Source organism: Podarcis filfolensis (genome assembly GCF_964270895.1).
Source record: "Podarcis filfolensis genome assembly, chromosome: 6".
Taxonomy (NCBI): Eukaryota; Metazoa; Chordata; class Lepidosauria; order Squamata; family Lacertidae; genus Podarcis; species Podarcis filfolensis.
The window spans coordinates 46,026,279-46,049,517 of NC_139609.1; the positions used below are offsets into that span (position 1 = coordinate 46,026,279).

General features: G+C 43.3%; 1 protein-coding gene across 4 annotated transcripts in view; it reads right to left on the reverse strand.

Moving 5' to 3' along the window:
• Positions 1-22,181, reverse strand: part of SLC5A9 (solute carrier family 5 member 9) — a 32,849-nt gene extending 10,668 nt beyond the window's left edge. Inside the window, exons 1-12 of one of the 4 annotated variants that reach the window (XM_083619585.1) lie at positions 22,006-22,045; positions 15,059-15,263; positions 14,745-14,816; positions 7,427-9,606; positions 6,059-7,370; positions 5,615-5,779; positions 4,403-4,508; positions 3,157-3,237; positions 2,273-2,478; positions 1,157-1,292; positions 625-732; positions 332-482 (exon numbers count right to left, since the gene is read on the reverse strand). In XM_083619585.1, the coding sequence (XP_083475711.1) occupies positions 332-482; positions 625-732; positions 1,157-1,292; positions 2,273-2,478; positions 3,157-3,237; positions 4,403-4,508; positions 5,615-5,710 (884 nt within the window). In that variant the 5' untranslated portion in view covers positions 5,711-5,779; positions 6,059-7,370; positions 7,427-9,606; ... (1 more) ...; positions 15,059-15,263; positions 22,006-22,045. Of the gene's footprint in view, positions 1-331; positions 483-624; positions 733-1,156; positions 1,293-2,272; positions 2,479-3,156; positions 3,238-4,402; positions 4,509-5,614; positions 5,780-6,058; positions 7,371-7,426; positions 9,607-14,744; positions 14,817-15,058; positions 15,264-21,117; positions 21,137-22,005 lie in introns of those variants that run through there. The other 3 variants (XM_083619582.1, XM_083619583.1, XM_083619584.1) reach the window with 3 other exon arrangements.
• Between the last annotated feature and the right edge of the window lie 1,058 nt (positions 22,182-23,239).

Sequence of the window (23,239 nt, forward strand, 5' to 3'; positions counted from 1 at the left end):
TTTCGTGGCTCAGTTGGAGTTGCTTTCAGTTCTTAACTGAAGCAGAATATGCGGCTCTGGAAATGGAATATACACCGCGGAACATTTACTATGACTTTTGCAGCATCTCACAAGTTCTTGCCACAGTTTATGCATTGCTTGGGCTCCAGCTGAACCTTAACAGGAGGGCACACAAGGAAGTTTGATAACCGTGGGCATGAAACCTCTTCGGAAACTGCACTAGATGCACCTGCAGATAAGGGGCAACTGAGGGCACTAGGCAGTTTGTGGGCAGTGTCTGCTCAGGGAGCATTTTTGATAAGCAAATGAAGGTGTGGGGAAGAAAAAGGACCTTCCGACGATCATGAGTTCCTGTTCAGTGGCCGTCTTGCGGAGTCGCTGCCAGATATCTATGGCAAAAAGGGTGCTGCTACTATTGAAGATAGAGGTGAGAGAGCTCATCAAGGCAGCCATGATCACGGCAATCATCAAGCCACGGAGTCCTAAGAAGTCAACAAGGAAAGCCTAGTTAACTTTCACCAGCGAACTCTCACCAGCCCACCCAGGCACTAGCCCACTTCACCAGCAGGCCGACGCTTGCCCATGTGGTCCACCTCACTCTCGACGAGAATAGAATTACCTTACCTACAGGCATGAGCTCCATTACTAGCTTAGGGTAGGCAATGTTTGAACAACCCACTTTCGCTCCACAGACCTTTTCACAGATTTCTGGGTCTACACATCCCACTTCATCTGGAGCGAGCAAGTAAATAAAGAAATGCAGGTTTTAGTTATAGGAGATATAGAGGAAGCAGTTGCTGTTTACATTTATGGGTGATTAAGGGTGCAGCAGACATATGCTTTTCAGGTTGCGTTTGAGATCCATGCCATGTGTTTCCTGTCCCAAATGTTATTACTTCTGACAGTGCCACCCATACATATATAGGGTGACAGCAGATGACTGTGTTTACCTTGTGAACGCTGCTTATAAATTTACTGCAGATTGCTTGCAAACACAGTATTATTGCCTATCCAATGACCAGTTGGGAAAGTTTGTCTCACCATATAGCTGGATGAGTTCCTACTGTAGGTGGTTGCATGTTTACAGCTGTCCACCCTCCTTGTAAATGGCCACCTGTGGGCACTTGTAGCCTTAGTACAGCCAGCAGAAGCTTACCTGGATAGAGAGCTCTGCTAATCATGCCCGGCATGACAATGAAAAACATTGGGAAGATTTTCAAATATCCGCCTAGCACAGACCCGCCTTTAGCATGAGAGAGACTCTTCGCAGAGAGTGACCTTTGCACAATTACCTGAAAGGAGAACCAGTTAGCTTTAAGGAAACTTTGCACAGGTTGTTTCACATTTTCTTGGAAACAGAAGAGAACCAAGATAGTCAAAGCAATCTTTTGGCCAAATTGTTAAGAAATGGCAGTCGCTAAAAACTGAAGGCTAGGCTAGAGGGTTTGTAAAGAATCTTCAAGAGATAACCTTTCTCAAATTAAGAGACAATATCTGCCTAAATACATGTGAAACATACGTATCCTGTTAAAATGTATACTTTTAATCAATGATTTTTAAAAAACCATTTGTGAGCTTTAAATGTACTATACAATTAATGCATGGTTAATTGGACTGGCTATTAGGAAAGTTTCTACAGTGATACCTCGGGTTAAGAACTTAATTCGTTCTGGAGGTCCGTTCTTAACCTGAAACTGTTTTTAACCTGAAGCACCACTTTAGCTAATGGGGCCTCCTGCTGCCGCCGTTGCGCAATTTCTGTTCTCATCCTGAAGCAAAGTTCTTAACCTGAGGTACTATTTCTGGGTTAGCAGAGTCTGTAACCTGAAGTGTCTGTAACCTGAAGCCTATGTAACCTGAGGTATCACTGTATTCCATCCCATTACCTCAAGTAACAGGGCTGAGTTAGGGCTGTTTCTTCAGTTTGCTGAAATTAGTGAGCCTAAGTTAGCTGTGTCTATTAACTTTAATGGGCCTACTCTAAGTGCAACTAGCACTGAAGGCACCCATTGTTTTTTCTCGTAACAGTAGGCTTTAACTCTGCCTCTGAATTTTTTAATGCGTGCTCAGAATCTGAGTAATGCAAATGATTCCTACGTGCTGTAAGTACAAGGAAACAGAGATCTCATATGCTGATTTTGACTGAAATAATTCAATGGGTTTTTGATCCCAGCACAATAAATTTGTCCTAAAACTCTCCTGTAGAGGGCAGTGATAAATCTATCAAACAAGCAGCAAGAAAGACATATTTACTTTACCTGATTTACTTTACCTGATCTGTGCACCAGCACCAAAGAGCAAGCACTGAGAGGCCAAATATAAGTCCAGGCCATGGAATATCTCCATTGATAGGGTCCCTCATCATATGGAAGGCATCTTCCCGTGGCAAGTGGCAAGTAGTGTTTGGCACAATGACACTGGGGATGGCTCTACTATACTTCTCTTGCAGTCCTTCGTACCACCCAACTTTATCAAAGCCTAAAATGAAAGAGGCCACAGTCCAGTCAGCAAGCTCATGTCATCCATCCATATTTCCCCCCCAGCCATACATCGTCCCCTCCAGCCACATTTTGCAGGGTCAAACCAGATGTGAAGTTTGTAATGTGAATTGTTAATGGTTTCCTTTGTGTTGGGGGATAGTACTGCAGGGAGGGGAAAGCTGGATTGGGACCATGGCATTTGGAAGGAAGGGCTTTAAGCTTTTGACTCCATGGATTACCAATAATTACCCCCTCCCCCATGGAAGGCACTTGAAGTGGCCAGACAAACCCAAAGTAAGCAAGGTTGTTGGGTTCAGGCATGACACCAAACTATAGTCAAAACAAGCCACATTTTGCAAGCCAACAACAAACCATATCTTTGCATTGTAGTTGATTGCCAGAATACAAAATAGTTAAATCCGCTGGGCTAGGTTCAGATGCTCAAACAAGCCACACATTGGCTAAACAAGCCATATTAATTGTGCAGAGCTTTTGCAGATATTAGATGAGACATAATAAACATATAACTAAACTTAAGTCCAGTTTTCTCTTCTCATAAAAAAAAAGTTTGATGTAGAAGTTGAGATGACATTAACCCAGATGGTTTTTGGTGGTTTTTTCCGTGTCATTCTATTAGCCAAAGAAATAAAGCAACACAATCCCATCTTCATCTCACCGATAAACATAAGAACCAACGCTCCAAGTACCATGATCACAGTCTGCAAAGCATCTGTGTATATCACTGCAGTTAAGCCACCTGTGAAAAAGATCAGAAAGAACTGATTCAAAGACCAATATCTCTACATTTTGGTGATTTCCCTTACTCTATTACAAAATGGAATGTGACTCTAATAAATGAATCGATGAAAAGAATAGGATTTTAACACATGAGCAAGAACCTGGATAGCTCAGTTGGTTAGACCGTGGTGCTGATAACGTGTATGGGGCAGCTGTATATTCCTGCATTGCAGGGGGTTGAATCAGATCAGGGTCTCTTTCAACTTTACAATTCTATGATTCTACAAAAACTAAGGTTTGGAGTACATAAAATGAATCATGGAATAATAGAATTGTGGAGTTGGAAGGGAACCCAAAAGCCATCTAACCAAACCCCTGCAATGCAGGAATGGAATAATGAAATCACTGTTTCTTCAAACTTTGCACATTTTGGACCAAACTTGTGACAAATCAGTTGCAGGAAACTGCAGTCAGGATCAGAAAGGGAAAGGGGCCATTTCTCAATCTTTCCCCTTAAGCTATATTTCTTTTCCAAATTGCCTACTCTAAGCTGACGTTTTGCCTCTTGGGGAGGGAATATGCCTGCCTGGCCTTTGGCGGCCATATTTTGAAGAGCAAAAAAGAGGACACATTTGCAGACTTCCGCTTTTAACTATGGATCACTGTGACGACTCTACCCATGAAAAAGAAGACGTGTTCTGGAAAAAGAGGACACATGACAACCTGGGCTTGAAAATGGTGTTTTTTAAAAAAGAAGAAGAACAGAATGGTCTGCAGGGCAGGAGAGAAACACCTCCTGCCCTCCTCATAAATTCCTGCTGCAAATACTAGCTCCTCACAGCTGCTTTAACTTAAGCACACACTTCAGGGAAGACAGTCACACAGCTGAGCACCTCAAGTAGCTTGATCCTCAAACCCAGCGAAGTTGCTTTGAAAGCACAAGTCGGAATGCAGCACATTGGAGATATCTGAAGTTTACAACATTCCCCACCCACCAACTTGACTACTGGTGCTATACTTTTAAGTCCATTGTAGGTAGCTTGGTTGGTATCAGTTGAAATCCCCACCTACTGGATGCCCCCTCACTGGTATCCATGAACCATGACCTGAAACTGTCCACACTATCTGGCTATATAAAGGAACTCTGTGCTTTTTGTACTGGCATTATTATACAGCATAGTTACCAGCTATAGTGTAGACGGCTGTCACGACCAACAAGATCACTGTAGAAAGGTAAAGGTTCCAACCAAGGGAGACTTGGATGAAAAGTGCACCAGAGAAAATATCTGTCTGGAACAAATACAAGAAAAAGGACCTTGATACCAGTAGCATTGGATTATGACATCTCTAATAAATATTCTACCTGGAAAATCACAATAAAATTACTCTTGAAAATAATCAAACCAGGCATCAGAAATGCCAGAATCTCAACTAATGCATGTGTTGACAAACGCTAGCAGAATCCATACCTGGTATCTTTGGACACCTGTCAAAACTCCATCACCCCAACAGGGCCTATGGCTGACACTTGCTCTGCCCCACCTATTAAACAAAATCCTGGGCTGGTTGTCCAAGCTGCATCAGGCAGCTAGGTCTCATTTCATTTAAATTTCTCATAAGACCCTGGAGTAATGAGGGTTTTGGGGAGAACATTACAATGGCAGGTAGATCCAACCATTGCTTACTATCACATAAGCAATAAGCCCACCAGGGCCCATTGATGGAAGAGGGAGACCACCACAGGTTGAAGTGAAGGCCCAAGACAGGTGTTGATCATCATGTGAGCTGTGCACAGGTGGGCTGAAGCGAGCTGCTGCCATTCCTGTGGAGCCTCCTTTTATTGAGACAAATATGCAAGCTAGGCAAATACATTTTTGGGCTGTGACCTTTACACATCTTCCGTCCCGAGATCGTGGGGTGGTACAAAGCTATTTTGGCACCTGTTTCCACAGCATCATTTTCCCCTTGCACAGTGTATGACGAAGGAGACAAAAGGTCTCAGGGACAAAGGTTACAGACAGGACACCGCTGACTGCTGAGACCGCAAAAGGTCAGACTGAGGTGGAACGATGTACAGACAGCTGTGGCTTGTCGGGGGGGGGGGGTCCTGCACCCCAGGGTCATGCGTGCAGGCAGACTGTGGCTGCCTGCTGGTGGAGAGTGTGCTCCCTCCGGACCTCACTGTCCACTCCGCGATATCCCTACAACAGGTCTCCTCCAACATGGAGTAGTAGCCCTGAAAGCTTGTATATAATGTATAGTGAAGGGACTGATCCAGTATTTAGGGCTAGTTCAGTGAGGATAGTGGAATGACTTGTCCACATTAATGACCCATTACCTCCCTGTGAAAGTGCTGTGCTCTACAAGCTACAACTCTATTTCCCCAAGATACATACTGATATCTTGGTGAATATATACAGGATGAGGGACAGTACAGACAGGTAGATTTGAATCCTCTGCCCTCCAAATCTTTTCCTCAGGTATTCAGGCATGGTGACCACTCCCGAAGAGATGTAAACTGGCACAAAGATCCAGCCGAGGACCAGCAATGCCCAGGTGGCCTAACAAGGAAGAAGAACACATGCAGTGGATGCCCAGACTTTGTGCAGTGCTACACAGTCAATTCCATGCAACCAATAGTTTATCTAAAAATTGGAAAGGGAAATTGCCAGTATTTCTAATGAACAAGAATGGCAGATTCAACATGTGCTACACAACTGGAATGCCTTGCTTGGTTCCCAACTACGTGAAGGCAGGGATGAATAGCTGCTCGAAGGCCATGGGATAAATTTAAGAATGGAGAAGGAATCTGCCCTACTGAGATTCCAGTGTGAACTCACCTGATCAATCTGGCCAGATTTTGACCCAGATTAGAAGAATGATCCACTTCAGAATCAGCAAGTTGGCAGAGTCTATTAGTGGTCCAGTCCCCTCTCCCCCTTTAAGCGTTGGAGGCAGTTGTGGGGTTTTTTCCTGTACAATTCCCCCCAGGAGCAATTGAACGTCATTAAGCATTGTCACTGCAAAGGAGACTTGCTCTGTCTTCACTCAAGGCATGTGACAGCAAAAAGACCCATATGCTAGCTGCTCAGGCTATGGAAGGCTAGCAACACACTTTCAGAAAATGAGGGAAGTGAATGCAATGCTCAGACTACTTCATAAGATGCTTCTAAACACATATTCCTAATGTGTGCTTGCAGGTGGAATTTAAAAATACACCTGGAAATGGAACAGAATATACTTAGTCTTGTCACTTCTGAGAACTGGGATGGACTGGGCTTCTGTGAGTCCACCCATCCCTAGACAGATTGGAGTAAAGATGAGAATGGATACAATCTTTGATCAGTACTTTTCAAAAGACAAGGGTGAATCACAAAAGCCGTGGGTGTGGGCTGCCAGAAATAGATCCTGGGCAACAGGAGATTTCAGGGTTTGGAATGTGATCACTCCCAAATGAAATGGGTTGACAACACTGCAGTAGTGTTGAAAAGGTTATGACTGCTGGAAGGCATCACTGTATTGTGTTCAAGTTCACAAAGTACAATGTGATTCTGTGAACTGCTATACTGAGGCAGGAGAGCCAGCCATAGGATAGAGCACTATGGCCCCACTCTATCTGGTATTATTATTATTATTATTATTATTTATCATATACTGCCATTCATCCCAAGATCTCAGGGCAAATCTCAAGATAAAAATACAAGAGAAGAGGCAGAACAAATTGTGTTTTTGGCAGCACTGGGAGCAAACACAAACCATGCAACAGCCATTGTATCTCCTCTATCTCCTCTATCTCCTGCCCTTGAAAAGGTACAGTTGTGCCAGAAAAGGAGAATTACATCCTTCTTTGTCAGGGCATTTGAATGGGGTATCGACCTTTCTCACCTTCTGTGAATATTTTTGACCGGCATATGTCATGAAGGCCAGCACAAATATATAACTGTGAAAACAGAACCAGTATGGTGTTGTGGTTAGATTCCACTAGGATCCAGAAGACCAGGGTTCAAATCCTCACCCAGCCATAAAGCTCACTGGGTGGCCTTGGGCCAGTCACTGTCTGCCAGCCTGAACTACCTCACAAGATTGTTTGTGAGGATGAAATGAGGAGGTGGGGTAAAGTTTGGGATATAAATGTAAGAGAAAAGAAAGCCAGTAGTAGGGCAAGGGATAGAAGTTTCTGGCAGATGGACAAAATAAATGAACTCCATGCTACTTGCCAGGCATAGGATAAGGTCAGCCTTTGCCATCTTGGTGCCCTCCAGATGGTTTGGACCACACTGTAGTCTTAAACATCTGGTGGGGTGTTTTAAAACATTTTAAAGTGAAGGCTGGATTCAGACTTAACACAGGGGTGAGGAAACTATGGTCCTCCAGATGTTATTAGACCAGGCATAGGCAAACACAGCCTTCCAGATGTTTTGGGACTACAATTCCCATCATCCCTGACCCCTGGTCCTGTTAGTTAGGGGTCATGGGAGTTGTAGGCCAAAAACATCTGGAGGACTGATGCCTGTTTTAGACTCTGACATCTGGAACTCCATGGGTCCCCCACCTCTGTTGAATGTTGCACATCACGGCTCACACTGCTGTGGTTAAAGCCAAGCAATGGGATCAGGCTGCTTGAAGGTGAACACTGCTGATGGCTCAGAAGAATGCTGCCTTATTTTGGAGCCCTCTCTTTCATCCCACTTCACTGTTGTTCTAGCCAGAGTGAACTTTGTTGCAACAGGAGGTATATTACTGGGTGACCTTTTGCACCAAGAGGAGTCATTCGTCTTAGAGACAGCCAACCTGCCAGTTTTGTTGGCAGCAGAGAAGCTCACACATCCCTCAGGACAGCTGCAGACCTGCGTCGTGAGTGAAGCATTGTCACTGCATGCAGCACCAGATCCTCCAGCAGCGGCATAGCCATGATCTTCAAACAATGCTAGCACAGAGCTAGCCTCTTTCAGTTCACTTCTCCTGCCTTCTTCAGACCCTCTTGAAATATATAGAAGTGGGAACCACATTACCTCTCAACTACCATAAATACTATATTATCATCATGATAATAACATGAATTTGATGGAAGTTAAAAGGGACTTGTCATTTAAAACATTTTTTCCACAAGATAATCCTCTTATTTTAGAAACTCTATAGGAGTTTATTGCAGGAATGTATTAATACAACTGACGTTTGCTGCAAGTGACTATTATGAATCAACTTTTGCTCGAAGACAGTTTCACATTTAGGAGCAGAATACTGCCATTAGTAGTGTTCATGTTAGCATCCTTTTCAATTTTGAAACAAATTTGCCCCAATGCTCTCTAAAATCCATAGCGGTGAACTAGAGAATAACTTATCCACTAAACATTTGTTTTTAATCCTTGGCACCAACCCTTTACTTGACATTCCTCATTTGGCAACTCTGGGAGAGAGTACAATTAACTAGAACAATTCCTACCAACAAGAAATGACCAAGGGTACATGGTAAAAACTAGGGGCTCATTCTCCCATCTGGCTAGGGCAGATAGATAGTAAACTATAATGCCAAACCACAAAAAGTTGATTTAGTCACATTCTGACTTTTGTCATATATACATATCCAGCTAAGGTTGCCAGATTCAGACCAAGAAACTTGTTTTAAGAGCTCCAAGTGACACCAGCCAATGAAACAGTGGCACCACACACCTAGATGGCACTGCAGGCTAAAGAAGATGGGGCAGTGGTCAAATAGCCTCTTTCAATACCATGATGCTATATACAGTCTTTATGACTCAGTGCTCTTAAAGCTATAGGTACTGTTTCAAGACCTACAACAGGCAATCCCACATCTAATTCATTCATTCTTGCCAGATAGAATCATCTCCCCTTTCTCCATGCCCCCATGTGCTGTTCTGGGGGTTCTCCTGATCCTCTTGAGCAGATTTGGGGAGGTAACTGTGTCATGTGGGTCTTGTTGCCCTGGCTTTGGCTAGCGCAAATGAATCCAGCCCAATGTTTCAAAAAAATAAAAATAAAAAATAAATCTGAAGCTACAGAGGTTTCCAAGTTTCAGACTGTTGTTTGTTCTAGGAAAATGTGCTCTAGCATTAATTTTATCCTGCTTATTTACATTGGAATGTGCCACACGAGCCTACTAACGTTTCTGCTGAAATCAGTTATGCATTTCCAATTGTCTTGTTGGAGATACAATAAAACTCAGGCATTGGGGAGTACCAGATAACCTCTTCACTTGACTAAGCTGATGCCCACACCCACATCCCTTGTCAAGAGCAAGTTGAATCCTTCAAGGACATCTTACGTTCCACTCAAAGCCCCCAACAGCCAAGCCTCCTGCAGCTCCTGTGCCCGCCAGGCCGATAAATAAGCCACTCCCCACATTGCTTGACATCAGAGACGCTCCAATCTAAAACACAAAATGCTGCCGTTAGTTGATAGAAAAAGGTCAGCTGTATGTTCTATCTGTGGCGAGAAAGCATAGAGTTCACACCTCAAAATCTAATTTCCCTGTTTAAAAACAAAGACTGCATGATTCATCCTAAGATCATCAGTGATGGAGATTCCTACTTTACTGCTCTGAGTGTTTGGCTGCCAATACTTGGACAACTCAAATGCCATAATCTTTTAATCTGCATAATTAAGCATAAATTGGAAGAGCTGACTGCATGTTTTTCTCTGTTTATTTCTCTGCTCTATATTTTGGAAAGTTGTCTATTTGCTACACATCTGGGCACCTCGTATGATATCGTAACCAAATTTACACGATGGTTCCTGAGAACAAGGAGTGGATTTTTGTTTTTGTTTGGGTACAATTGGACACCATTTTAAATCAAGATGGTGGACTGACCCTTTCAAAACCATGCTGATATTTTGGCTTCCTAATTTTTCAGAATTCCTGAGCAATGTCGGGTATTAGGCTGCTAGCTTGCATCTATATATGCCTCATTTCTCCCCAAGGTGAATTTCTATCTTGGTTTGTCTCCACTTCCTTATTCCTCCTTGTTCCAAGAAGCAAAATGTCTTAGGATGGCTCCAGATCCCACTAGTGGTTGTATGTGTGCACTTTTAAAAGGCACACATAGCTACTACAGGCCAGGCACACCCCAAACAACTAGTCTCAACGTGGGAGTGATAAGGTCAGATCAATCAGCTGGCCTGTTCACTTGAAAACTGATCAGGCCATTCCAGTATCTTCTGGGTGACCAATCATTGAGGATGTCACACAAAGCCTCATTCAACTGTGCTAATTCCTACACTTCAGGTTAATCATTGCTAAATGGCCAAACCAGCTGATTATGAAGCTCCCAACCAGCCAAACTTTTAAGTTTGCTACATGTACAAATATAAATACACAGATTTGGATAATGTGCATAAATAGTGGCACTGCCAAGAGGAACAAGGTTGCACAGCATGTAATGATGTTTTAAGAATGTTGTAACTGTGTTAAAAATGAAAATGGTGGTGCAAATTTTGAGACTGAAGGTGTCAATCTACGCTTTTCAGATGGTTAATGGCTGAGCAGCGTGATCCGCCATGCCACCAATGGCAATCATGTATTTTAGCCACTTAACATCTGCAAAGGACAAATGCTTTTCAAAGTAAATATATAAAATAAACACATTTAAATATTTATCATGCAATAATCAATTTTTCATTATAATATATTCATTGTAATGAAGGAGCCCTTCAAGGATTCACCAGAGTTACATGAATTGATGTTTTCTGCAATGTAAAGACAACTTGATTCAAGCCAAGCGTCACAGCCAATCCGGAGCATCTCAAAGCAGGGACTCTGGAGCAGGGGCAGGGTGGAACTGGATCATGTCTTACATGAAAGAATGCAGGACATATCTGCGGGCAAATATTTATACTGCATGCTGGAAGCTTCAGCTTGGCCTGCCATGAAGGAAAATATTGCCTTGACAAGCAATGGGGCACCCAGCCCAGCAGTGTGTGTTCAAAGTAGGTGGCTCTGTTTGGTTAAAAATATACAGAGTGTAAACTGTGAAAGGTGAAATACCTTGGGTTTATTTTAACAGTGCTGTTACTGAGGAGAAGATATGAAAATGTAGACGTAAGTTATGAGGCACACCTCAGGTTGTATCCAGTACATACTGGCTGTGTACTGTTATTTCCTGATGTGATTGCAAGAATTTTTTTTTTGTTATTTTCTTTTTTTAAAAAAGGAAAGCCCTTGTTGACTAGAGATAACTTATGGCTTTTGACCCCATAGGTTTATATCACAGAAATGTAGGTGCTTCGTCCATTCCAGATGTCTCTGGACAATATTCCTGAATGCTTACTCCTTATGTATATGTGAAAATAAGAAGACCCAACAACCTAACAAAATACTAGGGGAAAGGATTCCAGACTAGTCTGCTCCATTTTTCTAATTTTCTACCTGTTACTGGACCAATGTGACATTACTCCCTTGTTGCTGTTTGCTTTCAACACTTACACTTTCATTTTTTGTAATCCAGCATTTTCAACATTACTGGGTTCCCACCCCCCATAAAAGGTATTGCCTCACTTGCTCTGTGATTTTCCTTTTCCAAGTAGCAGGTCTTTCTGCCTCTTGCGCTGCTGAGCCCTAAGCAAAGATTAATGGAATCTGACCTGCTCCTCACCTTTGGGATAGTTAAAATATTAATACAAGATAAGACTGAAAACCTTTCCTGAAGCAAACACTTGCAAACATCTCATCTGGGATGCCTCTGATTGAAAGACTAACGGCTACAATACGCATTCATATCTTGGGTAAACAGAAAGGCTCCCAAGAAATGTAAACACTTTCCTTAAGACACATGTCCTTATTGTAGTAGACAGTATAAAAGAGGCGACGTAAAGCCATGTAATACAATGTCACAGTGGCCTTAAGTAACCATTTTCTCATTTTCCTAGAAGCAGTTGGGTCTAAACCCATAATGCGCTCCCTATATCCTGGAACACAGAGGCAGTAAAAGGATGTTGTGTGGCGATTCATCCTCTACCAACATTTCCTCCAGGTTTGGGGGAGAAAAAGTCACACTAATCAGCCTGAGGCGGAGTTAAGAGTTTAGGGAAACATTACTTCCTATCCCAAGCCAAGGTCTGTTACGATTTAGGTAATGGTCCTCTCAGCCCCAAAGTGAAACCCTGGAAAGGGAATTGCTTCATAACTGAGGCCTCATGGGCACAATACATGTCACTTTAGACAGTCATGGCTTTCCCCAAATAACCCTGGGATCTGTAGTTTGTTACGGGTGCTGAGACTTGTTAGGTGATCCCTATTACTCCACTGCCAGAGAGCTACAATTCCCGAGGTAGTTTAACAACCAATCTCTCTTCTCTGAGAACTCTGTATGCTGCCTTTCCACATTATTGAACCCAAACTCTGGTAACCCACAGTGTAGGTGATCTGCAAAAAGTTGAAGGTAGTGTATAATGTGAGATTTCCTGCAACATGAGCAGGATTATTAGATCAGGTCTTCATTTAGAAAGGACACTTAGGAGGCATCCCAAATTAAAGGCTCCATGTTGCTAGATATTTTAATCATTGTTTTATTATATTTTGTATCTTGCTGTTGCTGTTAGCTGCCCTGGGCTTCCATGGGATACCAAAACAAGAAATAAATAAAATGAAGAATGCTAAACAGCCATCTTACTCAGGGTGATGGGAATCCAAGCCTCTGCTTGGATTCAGTTCCCAGGAAGTTTTGTCCCCCCTGAAAAAACTAAGTCCAGCAGGAACGATGATGGGGACACTTGACTTCTTGGCAGCCCCTTAAATTTCCTGCAATGAAACTGTAGAGGCTACAGGTAAGCCAATGCTTACATGTCACCTGGGAGAAAGTGAATCACAAAGCGCATTAGAACAATAACCAGGTGCGAGTGTGTGTCTCCAGGGGAGAAAACGTAGCCTATGGAATTTACAATTAATGTTGGAGTTCAAAACGGCATTCAGCTTGCAGTTAAACACTTGCAAGATCTACAGCCTTGTGTTCTTTTGTGACAGGGCAAAAAGGATATTTACTCCTCTGACACTTATTTCTCTGGGTCTTTAAATTATTGTTATATTACCTTTCTGCTCCAAAGAAAATGTGTCCTTCAAAAGGTTTATGCCTTTCCAGTGAATCATTTTGGAGATTTATATCTGGGTGGTTTAGTGTGGAGAGTTGCAGTCCTAACACAGTTGCTCAATAAATGAAGAAGTTACTAGACAGTGCAAAAGAGACTCCTGCCGTTGTTTCATGAGAGGAATGGGAACTGCTCTTGAACTTGAGTTAATTTTCATTTTTATTTGAAAAAGGCCTTGTTTTTGTTTTTATCTTTAGGGTTGTTCGATGTGCTAGATTTTTTTAAAAAAGAAATTGGCTCTCTTATTTGCAACAACAATGCCACTTTGCAAAAGCTTGATGTTACTTGATATATATTAAATTCCAGAATTGATACGCTTCATATGCTTCCAGCAATATGGCTGCTTGAAATAGAGAAGAGCTCCTCCCTTGTTTATTGCGGTTCCTAAAGACTTTGCACCAGGGATGGGGAACCCAAGGCCTTCACATGTTAGTAGACTCCAGCTCCCATCTTTCCTGACCATTGCCCATGCTGGCTGGGACTGATGGGAACTGGAGGGCCATAGGTTCCTTCTCCCTGCTTTACATCACCGGTGGTTCATTTGGTGCATGATAATTTAACAGTGCAATCCTGTGCATGAATTGAGTTTCAGTGTGTCCACTAGGACTTCCCTTGAAACAGTGTTTTGGCTTCAATTGCCATATTCACATCCATATCCACTCACAAACACACACTCCTGCAAAACTATGTATTTTAAAAACTGCCCTAAAGTTTTAAATCTTCAGTATGTATTTCCTTCAGTGCTTGCTGTACTAATTGCTTTGCAACCGTGCAACAAGGCTATGATTTGTGATGCTGAGAGTGCAGCAGTTGGCACAACCTTCCTAGCTACATATTTGTTACAGCAGGAAAGATATGCCACATTCTTCCTTTCTTATCACCCCCACCCTCACCACTTTCCTCCTACAGCTAGTGCAGCGTTCTTTCATTTGTTTTTCACCACAGCAAGGATCATCCCAGTTTCATCTTCCCTCTTTCTCAGCCTTCAACTATCCCTTGACATCTGTATATATGTCAATTGCTTAAAACACACTGTAAGGAATACTGCTTTTTAAACAGAGATAGCCTACATGGTGCTCTCAATATGCTGATGTATTCCAGCAGTACTTTTCTTCTAGGGGAAAAAGGTGCCAGAACTGCGTACCCTTGAATACCCCCTGAAAAAAAAAGCACTGGATTCCAGCTCCCATCAACTTAGACAACAAGCCCAATGGTGATTTGGTGATGGGAGTTTTACTCCAGCAACATCTGGAAGGCTGGCCACCTCTGATCAAGAGTAATGCAACCAACTCAGCACCCCCAGATGTTCTTGGACTCAGCGCCCATCAGCTCCCACCATTACACTGCCTGGGACTAATGGGAGCTGCAGTCATCTGCAACATCTGGCAAAGGCTGTTCTCAACAAGGTGTGGGTTATTACATACTTACCGGCCACCATGTCATGGATCTTCCAGCCAAGAAATAGCCTCCGACTGTTCCCCGACTGGCTCGAAGAGAAGACTGAAATGAAGAGGGGGAAAATAATGGCTTTGCAGCTCTGAAATGCACAGCTGAACACAGATTTATGCCCACCTAGATGGGGGGGAAAGGGAGGAAACCTGGCTCTGTTCTATGCGGCCAAAAGGAAAAGAGATGTTGTTAAATAGGAGCATCACTACAGTGCTAGGTTGTTCAGTGAAGAGGCCTTTGTTAAAAACAAGAGACATCTAGCACCTCTAGTCATTGCAAAACGGCTGACTTACCCATATTCCAACAGCAAGGACAAAGGCGAAATAAAGGACGACAACAATGATGTCTGGTACTTCAAAGGCAAGTTTCTTCTCTTCAGGCCTGGCAGTGGGTGGCTCAGTGGTGGCTGGTGTTTGGCTCATGACTGCCCAAAAAGGTGTCGCCTGTTGCCTTTTTATCTCACAATGGACTTCGGCACACGTTTCTCTTCATTACTCCCTTTTAATAATAATTAACCGGGTTGAGAAAGTGAGAATGTTGATGAAGAAGCAGGCAGGTTCATCAAAACAGACAATTCTCACGTTGCAGCTTTGGTACACTGTATGGTTCTGTGCTGTTCAGCTGTAATGTTTGAACCAGCTGAACAACTTTTTCGTCACAGCTGTTTCTCTCATATATGCATTGTGTGCTGGAATTTTTAGAGAGAGTTGTGGCCAATTCAAAAATTTCAGCCGTAGCAGGTGCATAACGTGAGTCCATAAACCAAGCCTGCATAACCTGGCTTGATATGTCATTAGTTGTGTGGATGAGACCAAGTTTCTAACCCCATTTCAGTTCAGGCTCCTGATAAATGAATGACCTTTGTTGATAGAGAGGACCCCCCTTTGTTGATCAACATGCATGCAACCCTGCTGATTCTTCTTGACCTCTCAGTGGCAGAACATTGTGTGACTTTTGCTTGGCCCCATGGGCTTCTGAATGGCGTCCCATAAGCCATCTTGAAGTGATTTACAGTATAAACAGGTCACCTGGTAGCAATCTCTAGCTTAACGTTTTGAAGAGAAGAACATATTAGAAATAAAGGCAGAATTTCTACACTCCCCTCCTGGCTGATCCCTTCAGTTAAGGCACAAACAGAGATTAGGAGAAGAAAAGTCTTGTAGTAGAGGTTTGCTATACCCAGAAGTGTATCATTTGTTGGGGCTTCCTGGCAAGTTTGTTGCTGCTGCTTACTGGGAGTTGAGTTGGAAAGGACCCTGAGAGTCATCTAGTCCAATTTCTTGCAGGAATCTCCACTAAAGCATCCATGACAGATGACCAACCTCTGGTTAAAAACCTCCAATGAAGGAGGCAAGGAGATCAGAGCAGTGAGGGCGTTTTGGTGGGAGCACCAGATTGTCTCTGCTGGTATGCCCACACACCCTGGCCTCTCAGCCATCTTTCCTCTCTCCTGGTAGGTGGCAGAGGCTGGGAAGCTCTGCAGCTCTGCCTCACAGAGTGAGCCACTTCTGGCTGTAGCTCTTGGGCTCAGGGCTGCTGCCGTAGAGTTAGATCCCAGCTCAGTACTAACATCTTTTAAATAGGTAAGTAGAAGAGGATAAAGCAGATCAATACTGGGCAATGAAATAACCCAAGTTATTTGAAGGTGGTGGTGGTGGTGGGGACTGATTCCAGATCTGGTTATCTCTAATATTTCCCAAAGCAGTGGTCTCCATTAGGCAAGCTATCTCTCTTCCATGACACTCTGACATTGGATGCATCTTCTTAGAAACAGCAAGCTTTCTCCAGCCTCCTTCCTTGGCATTTAAATACTGACAGCTGCAGCATCTCGTCGCAAAGCACATTTGCTGACGTGGCTGTACCACAGCTCGTGAGTCAGGGCAGGAAGGGGAATGTAGTTTAGCTCTGTGTGTCAGGAGGCTGAATTGCGCCATAATTACTTTATTGATAATTGTTATGGAAACAGCTGTTATGCGGGCTTGACTGGTACACAGAACTACGGAAGATAGTGAAACCGAAACGAGGCTTGCCACATATAATGCTAACCCTGTCCCCAAAGTCTGGTTGTCAGAGCTTCCTCTTTGGCATAGATTCTCCCATTTTCAGACAGGGAGCCATTTTATGCCGCAATTTAGATGGCTTCCTTGGTTCTTACAGACACAGGGTGAGTCGTTTCTCCTTCAAGTGGGGTGGAGGCGATGACAACCCTTCCAGCTAGCTAGCCAGCCTTCCGTCATGCACAGAAACAGAACTTAGAGATGTTATGCTTACTGAACTCAGTGGGATTTAATTTTCAGTAAATGGTCACAGGCGCTAGCTATAACACTGTTTCACCAATCCTAATAAAATAGTTTCTCAAATGGCAATTTAGGAACCGTAAAGACAATGGTATCTATGCATTCATGGGTAGCACAGCACCATCTTGTGGGTAAAGTGGTAAAAAATAAAATCTGCTCTAACATTCAGTCTGGATTATTTTTCTTCATTGGGGCCATCTATGTTTCCCCTCTGCTTTCATGTTCTCTGTGAACAGAGTATATGCACTCTGCACCTTGAAGTAGGTTGGCGAGGATTGTTTGCACGTCACACTTGTAAAGGACTTCCAGTTAACCTTTCACAATAGCAACACATTTCTGCATTAAACAAACACTGGTAGCGTCACAAAAAAATGAACAAGGACAATTGTGGAAGAGCAGAAAGTGTACCAGCTGAGCAAGGTAGAATAGGAGAAAGCTCGTCCTGTTAATGGAGTGTTTCTGCAGCCTAGCACCGGTTAAAAAGAAAAAGGAAAAAAGCATCTAAGGGGATGCTTCCTACCTTTATAATAAATAAATTCCCACTGGCAGTCCTACTCACAGTCACAGGATTCTCTCCTTGTGGAGGTCTTAATATGTAGTCAGATAACAGCAACAGAGATGCTGGCAGGTGGGCAACCTGAGGATTTCATATAGCCTTGACATGACCTCCTGGGCGTCTCCTAATGTTGCCCAGTCTTCCATTCTCTCATAGTTCCCTCCTCCTTTCCCTTTTGCTTTTCAAAAAGTGTCCCCTCATCTTTCTATGCATTTTCAGGACAATTGAAAGGGGCAATATTGTCTGACTTGGGGGGGTGGGGATAATTTTTTCTCCTGCTGTCTGAGAATAAATTGGTAGACTTCTGCCATTTGTGTGTATAACACACTAAAATAAAAAACGAAGTACTTTCCCTAGATTTCTAGATCAGGAGCTGTATTGGTCTGCTGTACTAACTGTTCTGCGTTCCTATTACATGGCTTACTTCTGAGCAGAGCTGCATGGGATTAGGAATTCTGATCTGGCATAGACATGGTGACAACTGAATCAGGAATGTCATTTTTTTGAAATTAGTTAGTCCAGCATCTTTTTGTCTCTGCCAGCTTTGGTTCAATCCACCACTGGCAAGCAAACGTCCAACAGATTTTTCCTCAAAACACTGCAGCAGAAATAAGGTTCTGAATAGATTTCGATAGAATAAAACCAAAGGGTTCCATCCCAAGAACAGGAAAAGGAAGCAAAGATCAGCAATTTAGACACAAATTTCCCACATTGTTACTAAATGACACAAGTCAGCTTTTAGGTTACTTATTAAGACTGCATAGGTGAGCTTGCAGGAATGGAAGCCACCATCAAATAATGAAGCAGCATTTTCTTGAACAAGGAGCCCAAACCACGTTTTTTTTTGCTGAACAACCTATTTAAACATTAACTTAATGTCGTGAAAGAGTCGCCATCTCATTTCTTTAAGCAGCTGAAAGAGAGGTTTTAGGGAAATAGTTTCATGATGCCTTTCCAGAAATATTATTTGAACCACTGTGTAACTTACAGGCAACCTTTGCTTTTCCACTACAATGATTTCTGCAAGAACCATTAGCAAACTGTAAAATCTTGTCTACGTGATGCACCTTGAGCATAGGAAAGCTTTGAAATACTATCGTGTTAAATAGTAACTCCAGCATCCCACAGGTCTTTCAAGAAGCACGTCTACAAACATCTGTCTACAGGTAAGATATAGGACACTCAGGTCAGGAGATCACAATCCTTGAAGATCACACAATGTGAATATATGGCAAAAGGATACAGATCTATATTCATACTGCTTTAGCAATGGGCGGGGGGGGGGGATCAGGAAAAATCAAAGGATACATAGCTGCAGACCAGACCCAATAGAATCTGTTTCCTAATCTGAAAACAAACAAACAATGACTGCATACCTACCATACATTTAAAGCACCAACCCCCAAAATCCTGGAAACTGTAGCTTATCCCTCGCAGTGCTACAATTATCAGCATTCTCGAACTACCATTCCCAGGATTCTTGGGGGGGGGCATGTATGCTGTGCATAAAATGTATGCTGTGCACAAAGCCAACAGCAGCAGCTGGTATCCTTAGGCATTGCTACTGTGAGGAAATGACATTAAAGTAGCCATGTGTTCTACTTTGCAGAACACGAACCAAAGAACCTTCTAATAGAGCATCAACACTGGTTCAAAGATAAAGACCCCTAAGAAATAAGAACAGGGGCCTTAAAGTAACCCATCTTCAGTTAGCAGCTGGATGGCACATACATCAGGTCACAGTCTTCCTCATTATGGTGAGATACATTGCATTTTTATTTATCTTTTAGTATTACAATGGTACCTTGGTTCTCGAACTTAATCCATTCTGGGAGTCTGTTCGACTCCCGAAACTGTTTGAAAACCAAGGCATGGCTTCCGATTGGCTGCAGGATCTTCCTGCACTCAAGCAGAAGCTGTGTTGGATGTTCGGCTTCCAAAAAATGTTCGCAAACCAGAACACTTACTTCTGGGTTTGCAGCATTTGGCAGCCAATTTGTTCAGCAACTAAGCCATTCGGAAATCAAGGTTCCACTGTATTTATTTCCTTAAATTTACATATATGCATGTGCATACATATATGGTGGTGGGGATAAATGACGTCCCTACACATCACAGACTGAAAACCTCAGAATCCAGCTCAGTCTTTGCTCAGTGAATGAGACCTTTTTGCTCCCCTTTCCTCCAAATTGCATCAGAGGCTGATGGGCTTGCCCATCTCCATTCAAGACACAAAGGCTTCTGTTTCATTGAACTCTTGAATATCACTACATGTAAGTAGAAGCTGGGTACCATAAGAAGGACGATTTCCTAGCATTTCTAGTCTGCTGGCATGCATTGCTGGGGGCTACCTTTGAAGGTGACTCGGAAACTACAACTAATCCAGAATGCGGCAGCTAGACTGGTGACTGGGGGCGGCCGCCGAGACCACATAACACCGGTCTTGAAAGACCTACATTGGCTCCCAGTACGTTTCCGAGCACAATTCAAAGTGCTGGTGTTGACCTTTAAAGCCCTAAACGGCCTCGGCCCAGTATACCTGAAGGAGCGTCTCCACCCCCATCGTTCTGCCCGGATGCTGAGGTCCAGCGCCGAGGGCCTTCTGGTGGTTCCCTCATTGCGAGAAGCAAAGCTACAGGGAACCAGGCAGAGGGCCTTCTCGGTAGTGGCGCCTGCCCTGTGGAACGCCCTCCCATCGGATGTCAAAGCGATAAATAACTACCTGACATTCAGAAGACATCTTAAGGCAGCCCTGTTCAGGGAAGTTTTTAATCTGTGATATTTTAGTGGATTTTTGGTTTTCTATGGAAGCCGCCCAGAGTGGCTGGGGAAACCCAGCCAGATGGGCGGGGTACAAATAATAAATTATTATTATTATTATTATTATATGCATTGCACATTCAAGGGACTGCTTGCTTACAAAGCCTCCCAGAAGCATGTGGCACTGGCAATCGCATCCTCCTGTCCATGCCATCACTCTCAGTAAGTACTGGGAAGTGGACCAGGTAGGTACCTATTCACAAGATGACAGCTACAGGATTTGTGAGCTGGTAAAGCACTCCCATCCATGTGTGGTGCATCTGGGAAAATTGGGTGCCATGGAAAATGCAATTCTTAGTAAACAGGTGCCCCACTTCCGCCAGAAAGGCGATCTGGGGCATGTGGGACAAGATATTAATAACTGTCAGATATTTAATGGCAAGAAACAATGTATTGCCATTTTGGTGACATTCTTATTGTTCCGTAATAATTGTAGCAATGTTGTCAACGGAGTTCAGACTGTGCTAGCAGTCTACAACAAGACCATGGGTAAAACCATTCATTTTTATTTCATTTTATTTCTTCATTCATTAAAATATTTATATACCATCTACTACCTCAGCTTCAAGGTGGCGGTCAACGGCGTCAGTATTAAACAGCATCAGTACTGAAAGCATTATACAGAATAAAACACAGCTGATAACTCAAGCAGAGCTAAAATAAGGTAAAATAAACTAACCTATTGAAATAAAGCAGCAACCAAGTTCCGGGAAAATAAATGCAATGGTTACACAAGAGCTTGGGTTGGTGGAAATGCGGTAGAATTTCCTTTTCTTTTCTGTACAAATTGTACATATGAATATAAGCTGTCAAGCTGCAGAACCCCTTGCACAAGAGGAGACACTTGAACAGGACAGTCTGCAAGGATGGGGAACCTGTGGCCCACCAGACACCATTGGACTCCAGTTCCCAGCAGCCCCTGCTAGCTTGGGCAATGATAAAAAATGGTGGGAGCTGTAGTCTACAAAACTCATGGAGTACTGCAGGTTCCTTATTCCTGTGTGAGTGAAACAAGTTCATTGCCAATCTTTTTAAACTTAGCACCACATTGGATGCAACCCAAAGAAATTGCAGGGGGTTGGACTAGATGATCCTTGGGATCCCTTCCCACTCTATAATTCTATGATTTTCTATGCTACAGGGCTTCCCAAGCCAGCATTCTTCTTTCCCTTATGTCCTGCTTGCCCTGCCCTTCCACAGCTCCTGAGTCACTCGCAACTCCTGTTGCAGATTGAAAGCAAAGTGCACCTCACAAACAACAGCATAGTCATTTTGTGATTCATAAGTGCTCCTTTCAAAATAATAGCTGAGAAAGATGTATTTTTATCTTGCAAGATACTAATAGCAAAGCTGTTAGGGGAGAAGAGCCATACATCCAGAGCTTTTATAATTGGAAAACATCGATACTGCATAGTGGCTTTATAAAATTTTGTTACAAATGTTCCATAGGATGGGTTCTATTGTTAGAATGCCTATTTCTTCCCAACTAGCAACTGATAAATTCAACCCTGCTATGGTATCTTTAGGATAATCCTGGCCCCTTGAATGATGCCGAGTTCTACAATACCTTGAGTTTCTGTCTCCTTCTCTCTTGCCCTTTTCCTCCTTCTATTGCCTCACCTTACTTTTGGCTCATCTCAAAGTGGAGGCTGGCTTGGACACTCCTTGCTAGCACTCCTTGATGTGTGCTTGAGGCAGCCTACATTTCTCCTCCCTCTCTCTCACCCCTGTGTTTGATAACTTGAAGCCGGGGCTGAATGACATTTGTTTTGGCTTGGATTATTTACATACACTGTGGTAGTTTCATTCAAAACCACCTGACCAGAAAAACCGCTCACAGTTGATCAGACTCCACCCAAGACCAGTTGCAGATTATCACAGATTACCTAGCTCAGTGTCTATCAGATGAGCACCTGCATCGACTTCCTGAATGTGTGTTTGCCCCATGACACCTTAAAAAAGTGAATAGGCATTTTTCTCAAGGAGAGGTTTTGCCACTGCCTCCTTCAAGCAGGCAGGGACCAACCCCTCTCTAGCAGTGCATTTAGGGCAGTGTGGGTGCTTCCCCCATGCAGGGCACTGAGCTGAAGGGGCACAAAAATGAGAACATCCATAATTGAGAAGATCCATTTAGGGGTGCTAAATTTTGGCGTTGCACAGGGAGCCATATTACAAAAGATTGCCAAACTCTACCCCTGAAACATTTGAGCCTTACGGTGGTGCTGTGGGTTAAACCACAGAGCCTAGGACTTGGCAATCAGAAGGTCGGCGGTTCGAATCCCCGCAACGGGGTGAGCTCCCGTTGCACAGTCCCAGCTCCTGCCAACCTAGCAGTTCGAAAGCACGTCAAAGTGCAAGTAGATAAATAGGTACCGCTCCGGCGGGAAGGTAAACGGCGTTTCCGTGCACTGCTCTGGTTTGCCAGAAGTGGCTTAGTCATGCTGGCCACATAACTCGGAAGCTGTACACCGGCTCCCTCGGCCAATAAAGCAAGATGAGCGCCACAACCCCAGAGTCAGTCACGACTGGACCTAATGGTCAGGGGTTCCTTTACCTTTACCTTTTTAAACTGCTGGAGAAGTCCTTCTGGGAAGTGGCCCATGCCTGTTGGTTGCTTACATAAGTGATTTGCATTACAGAAGAAGAGGATTACTTCCTCTTTTCTGGTGCTAAACATCAAGAAAGCAGAGAAACAGGAGTGACTTGCTCTGGTGCTCTTCCAACAAAAGGTGCTTGTTCCCCAGCCAAATACCTGGGCAATCCCTTTTGGCAAGTGAATTATTAGTAGACATTAATAATCA